Source organism: Rutilus rutilus (assembly GCF_951802725.1).
Source record: "Rutilus rutilus genome assembly, chromosome: 20".
Classification (NCBI taxonomy): Eukaryota; Metazoa; Chordata; class Actinopteri; order Cypriniformes; family Leuciscidae; genus Rutilus; species Rutilus rutilus.
The window spans coordinates 21,545,764-21,552,534 of record NC_140225.1 but is presented as its reverse complement, the minus strand read 5'-3'; the positions used below and the strand labels follow the sequence as shown (position 1 = coordinate 21,552,534).

The 6,771-nt window shown below is 42.9% G+C and overlaps 1 protein-coding gene across 1 annotated transcript in view; it reads left to right on the top strand.

The window, feature by feature from the left end:
- eys (eyes shut homolog) overlaps window positions 1-5,695 on the top strand; it is a gene marked incomplete at its 5' end in the record, with an annotated part of 292,239 nt that extends 286,544 nt beyond the window's left edge. The window contains 2 exons of the mRNA XM_084390837.1: window positions 967-1,128; window positions 3,806-5,695. Coding sequence (XP_084246963.1) covers window positions 967-1,128; window positions 3,806-4,992 — 1,349 coding nt within the window. The 3' untranslated portion in view covers window positions 4,993-5,695. The remainder of the gene's footprint in view (window positions 1-966; window positions 1,129-3,805) is intronic.
- Between the last annotated feature and the right edge of the window lie 1,076 nt (window positions 5,696-6,771).

The following is a 6,771-nucleotide window of genomic DNA, read 5'->3' as shown; positions in this document are numbered from 1 at the left end:
CATTATTTCCACATCTGCATAGTTGACGAATACCGCATTTTACTAGAATTGTAATGAGACGCGTTTGTAAACCATGTTTTCCACCAAAATAAAAGCTTGATGCAGTTTCCATCAAAATAAAAGAGCATGTGCTTATCTCTTTCAAATATAGAAATTAGTACAAAACTAATTATGAAAGTTTCCTATATTTTTCAGTGCATTTGTTTTACATGGCTATTACTGTCATGGGATTAATATTATAACTATTATGTATTATGTAGACAGACACTGTAACTCAAAGAGGTTTTAATTTTTCTTTGTTTAATTTGCACACTGAATATGGGTTGAAGCTGTTAATTTTGAACTCTAAAAGTGCACCAGATTGATGAATTTAACATTAAAATGCACAAAATTTTCTTCCGGGGACACACGGCCCTGAACCCCCCTAGAAGGAACAAGGTCCACCCACCACAGTTTTACCAATAATCCTGTGAGAAACACTGATAGCTTGTTTTAGGATTCATCACTGTGGATGTATAGTTCAATTGTATTAATAAATTACAATTTTGTAGTAATTTCATCTGTTAACTCTCACTCATTCCTACTCACTCATTACATGGCATTAGTGGGTTTTAAGGAATAGGAGTTGGTATACATATTCAAGGGCGTGCAAAGATGGGTGGTGTTTATGATCATATGTAGTGGGCCAGTCTGGGCCAAAATGCCAGGGCCGAATTTTTTGGAGGTGGCGGGGGAAACAACCCTCTCCAATATTTTAGCTTTATAATTTAGGGGGAAAAATAGATTATAAAAAGCCACTGCAAAATAAGTGTTGCCTTGAATATGTTAAGACATTTTTTTTAAGATACTTTTATACTAATTTATATTAAAATACTCCATGCTCACTTAATGGAAGTCACAAAATTAGAGACTGATTAGTCGCAAATATTAGAGACTGTGCTTTCAGGTTTTTTATTTCTTTTCCAGCTGTATCTATCAGTGATCCTTTCTTCAGTGGCAATCAGTCATCTTGGATGTCATTTCCTCCCATCAATATAAGGCACAGAACCCATCTGCAGCTGCAGTTTCAAACACTTGCACCTGAGGGCATCATATTCTACACCGCACGGTACCCAAGCAGTCGATCCGGTAAGGCAGCATCTTGACTGGTTAAATTTATGCAAAATTAAAGCATTTAAGTGTATCTTTAATGTATATTCAAGTGGTTGTCATGTTATGTAAGCCTAATCAAATGTGAATAAAAACACAAACAAAGGGAGATGATTTCAGGACTTTTGTGGTGAACAAAAGGCTATGAATTAAAGGCATAATTCACCCAAAAATGATAATTCTGTCATTAATTACTCACACTCATGTCGTTCCAAACCCGTAAGACTTTAGTTCATCTTCAGAAAACAAATGAAGATCTTTTTGCTGAGATCTGAGAGATTTCTGTCCCTCCATTGACAGCCACGCAACTACTTCTTTGACGCTTCAAAAAGTTCTTAAAGAGATCGTAAACTAATCCATATGAACTGAGCGGTTTAGTCCGAATGTGTGTGAGTAATTATGACCGCCGCTAGCGTAGCTAGCGAAAGCGGTCATATAGGGATTGTCAAAGTTTTTTTTTTTTTTTTTTTTCGTCACCTTACTGAATTTTTCGGCAACGATACCAGGGACACCGAAGCACCGGGGAACATGAAATTTGGTGGGCATGTAGCCCCACTAGACTTCTAAGGAAAAATTTCGTTTGGTCCCCGGGGGCCACTCCCCCCCCGCGCTGGGCCCCCCCAAACCCAAAAAAATTAAGTTTTTCCTAAATAACTACCTGAACCGTGGCACCGAGGATGAAGAAATTTTTATGGTATGTTGGTCTACTAGACTTTTACGGAAAAATTTCGTTTGGTCCGCGGGGGCCACTTCCCCCCCCGCGCTGGGGCCCCCGTAAATTTTTCGTCAACGATACCAGGGACACCGAAACACCGGGGAACATGAAATTTGGTGGGCATGTAGCCCCACTAGACTTCTAAGGAAAAATTTCGTTTGGTCCCCGGGGGCCACTCCCCCCCCCGCGCTGGGCCCCCCCAAACCCAAAAAAATGCAGTTTTTCCTAAATAAGTACCTGAACCGTGGCACCGAGGATGAAGAAATTTTTATGGTATGTTGGTCTACTAGACTTTTACGGAAAAATTTCGTTTGGTCCCCGGGGGCCACTTCCCCCCCCGCGCTGGGGCCCCCGTAAATTTTCCGTCAACGATACCAGGGACACCGAAGCACCGGGGAACATGAAATTTGGTGGGCATGTAGCCCCACTAGACTTCTACGGAAAAATTTCGTTTGGTCCCCGGGGGCCACTCCCCCCCCGCGCTGGGCCCCCCCAAACCCCAAAAAATGCAGTTTTTCCTAAATAACTACCTGAACCGTGGCACCGAGGATGAAGAAATTTTTATGGTATGTTGGTCTACTAGACTTTTACGGAAAAATTTCGTTTGGTCCCCGGGGGCCACTTCCCCCCCCCGCGCTGGGGCCCCCGTAAATTTTTCGTCAACGATACCAGGGACACCGAAGCACCGGGGAACATGAAATTTGGTGGGCATGTAGCCCCACTAGACTTCTACGGAAAAATTTCGTTTGGTCCCCGGGGGCCACTCCCCCCCCCCGCGCTGGGCCCCCCCAAACCCCAAAAAATGCAGTTTTTCCTAAATAACTACCTGAACCGTGGCACCGAGGATGAAGAAATTTTTATGGTATGTTGGTCTACTAGACTTTTACGGAAAAATTTCGTTTGGTCCCCGGAGGCCACTTCCCCCCCCCGCGCTGGGGCCCCCGTAAATTTTTCGTCAGCGATACCAGGGCCACCGAAACACCGGGGAACATGAAATTTGGTGGGCATGTAGCCCCACTAGACTTCTACGGAAAAATTTCGTTTGGTCCCCGGGGGCCACTCCCCCCCCCCCCGCGCTGGGCCCCCCCAAAACCAAAAAAATGCAGTTTTTCATAAATAACTACCTGAACCGTGGCACCGAGGATGAAGAAATTTTTATGGTATGTTGCTCTTAAGGGCCCACATCAACCTAGCCCATAATCACTCATTTGTGATTTGCGCACCTCCCATAAAAAATGAAAATGCAATATTATTCTGCTTTAATCGCCCCTATCTTCAGTGGAGATGTTCAGAACTGCACCATATTTCATGTGTATGATTAACTTGACATCCTCTGGGGGTATCCTCTGCTAAGTTTTGTAGAATTTCATCCATGGGGGGGTATAAAATAAATTCATTTATGTGCACATTTAGTGACTGTACACTCATCGGCCTGTAGATGGTGCTGTTGAGCGAAGGGTTGCTGGTTTAGGATGATACTGTCACACACACACATGCAGGAATACAAACAAACGCAAGCATGCACACACACTGACATCCACACACACAGACACACACACATACAAATCCACATGCACAGACACACACACACACAAACACACACGCGCACACATGTACGCACACATACATACACGCACAGACACACACACACACACACAGACACACACATACACAAACACACACACATACACACACACACACACACACACACACACACACACACAGACAGACATGCACATACTATTACTTTTTTTAGGTATATACATAAACACGCAATACAGCCAAATTACTCCACGTCATTTATTTTTGTGGAAAGCCAGTGCAGGCCTGAGCGGCGGTCATATTTTGTACCGCGATGCGGTACATCTAGTTAATGACAGAATGTAAATTATTAACATTGTAGAACAATCCCTTTAACATTATCCTCTACTCTCTCCCAAGGTGATTTCCTCAGTGTATCCCTGTCAGCTGGATTTGTGCAGCTCCGCTATAATCTGGGAAACGAAACGATTGTATTACAGTCTCCAAAAGAAGTCGATGTGACTGGCAGGAAGTGGCACACAGTGAAGACTGGGAGAGAGGGAAACCGCGGCTTCCTCATTCTAGACGATGAAACCGTGACCAGGAACTCTTCGGAGGGCACGAGCACTCTGGATGTTGGCACAAATATTTTCATTGGGGGCGTGTCTTTCCTGAACACGGTGTCCCCGGATGCAGTGGACAAAGACCCAGTGGGATTCACAGGCGGCATTCGAGAGGTCATAGTTAACGGACATGACCTCGATCTTACAGAAACGGGTGCGCTCGACGGAGTCAATGTTGGCGACTGGGACGGGACAGCGTGTGGGTATAAGGTTTGCATGAACGGTGGCTACTGCCATCCAGCGGGTCTTTCTTCATTCATGTGTATTTGCCCCTCGTTGTGGACCGGTTTACGGTGCCAACAGTCCATTCACTGTGTTAACAGTCTTTGTCAACACGGTTCTCTCTGTGTCAATACGTCTGCTTCATATTCATGTGTGTGTTCTTTGGGATGGATTGGGACTTACTGTGACCAAGAAGTTGCATTGAGGACTATAAAGTTTATTGGAAACTCGTATTTAAAATACAACGATCCAAAGTACATCTCTAGGAATTTGATGTACACCGAGGTTTCACTTAATTTTTCCACTTCAGCAGAGGACGGTTTGATCATGTGGATGGGGAAAGCAGGGAGTGAAGATGATGACCATCTAGCGGTTGGGCTGCAGGACGGTTATCTGAAGGTTTCGGTCAATCTTGGTGAGAGAACCGCTCTTCCTCTTGTGTACCAAAACACTTTCTGTTGTAATCACTGGAATTATCTGTTAATTACTCACAACCGAACTCTCATCCAGGTCTATGTGAATGATGAAAGAGTCATTTTTGAAGACATTGATCCCTTTGAACGGTATGTAGCAGTAAATTATGGAGGGGTGATTTATTTTGGGGGTTTTGAATTAAATAGAGATGTGGCGTCCGTTACATCTGGTGTTTTTACTAAAGGGTTTGATGGGAGTATTAAAGATGTTTTCTTGTATCAGGACATCAGACAGCTGCAGTTTCATCAAACCAGTGAAGGTTTCAATGTCTATCAAGGCGAAGAGTAGAAAAAATGATTGTGCTTATTGTTGTATATATTTGATTTTAGGTATTCACATCTAGGATAGAATACGCAATGAGTCTCAACAAGTACATTAAATGGCACAATCACAGTGCGAGTTTTCAAGAGTTGAAATCTGTTGTGTATTATTGGCATGATAAAATGATGCTGTCACAGAGATGTGAGGTTGTAGACTATATCAAAATCACCATGCATTTGTTGTTTGAAAGAACAAAATGAAGAGATGAACACATATGATAACATGTTGCAAATTTGTGCCTCTTATTGAAGGTCAGGCTGGTATATTTTTAAAGTGATGTGTCTAGCTTTGTCGTCTATGCCACAAAATAGGGCTTTAAAATGTAATTTTCTTTCAGCCAACAAGTGTTCTGAAATATTTGGTTTGCCGTTTTTTGTTACCCTATTAGTAAAATTTAGGATGTCTGAATAGTTTAAAACCATAATCTGTGTGATTTTTCTTATAACAAATAAACACAATGTAATAAATTGTATTGTGGTTTATGGTGGATACACTTCCATTTCCCATATTGATTAAATACATACACACTAATACATTACTGTTCAAAAGTTCAGGGTCAGTAAGATTTATTTAAACTTTTAATCAGCATGGATTCATTGGAATGATAAATTACCTTATACACTCACCTAAAGGATTATTAGGAACACCTGTTCAATTTCGCATTAATGCAATTATCTAATCAACCAATGACATGGCAGTTGCTTCAATGCATTTAGGGGTGTGGTCCCAAACTGAATGTCAGAATGGGAAAGAAAGGTGATTTAAGCAATTTTGAGCGTGGCATGGTTGTTGGTGCCAGACGGGCCGGTCTGAGTATTTCACAATCTGCTCAGTTACTGGGATTTTCACGCACAACCATTTCTAGAGTTTACAAAGAATGGTGTGAAAAGGGAAAAACATCCAGTATGCGGCAGTCCTGTGGGCGAAAATGCCTTGTTGATGCTAGAGGTCAGAGGAGAATGGGCCGACTGATTCAAGCTGATAGAAGAGCAACTTTGACTGAAATAACCACTCGTTACAACCGAGGTATGCAGCAAAGCATTTGTGAAGCCACAACACGCACAACCTTGAGGCGGATGGGCTACAACAGCAGAAGACCCCACCGGGTACCACTCATCTCCACTACAAATAGGAATAAGAGGCTACAATTTGCACGAGCTCACCAAAATTGGACAGTTGAAGACTGGAAAAATGTTGCCTGGTCTGAGGAGTCTCGATTTCTGTTGAGACATTCAGATGGTAGAGTCAGAATTTGGCGTAAACAGAATGAGAACATGGATCCATCATGCCTTGTTACCACAAGGTGGTGGTGGTGGTGGTGTAATGGTGTGGGGGATGTTTTCTTGGCACACTTCAGGCCCCTTAGTGCCAATTGGGCATCGTTTAAATGCCACGGCCTACCTGAGCATTGTTTCTGACCATGTTCATCCCTTTATGACCACCATGTACCCATCCTCTGATGGCTACTTCCAGCAGGATGATGCACCATGTCATAAAGCTCGAATCATTTCAAATTGGTTTCTTGAACATGACAATGAGTTCACTGTACTAAAATGGCCCCCACAGTCACCAGATCTCAACCCAATAGAGCATCTTTGGGATGTGGTGGAACGGGAGCTTCGTGCCCTGGATGTGCATCCCACAAATCTCCATCAACTGCAAGATGCTATCCTATCAATATGGGCCAACATTTCTAAAGAATGCTTTCAGCACCTTGTTGAATCAATGCCACGTAGAATTAAGGCA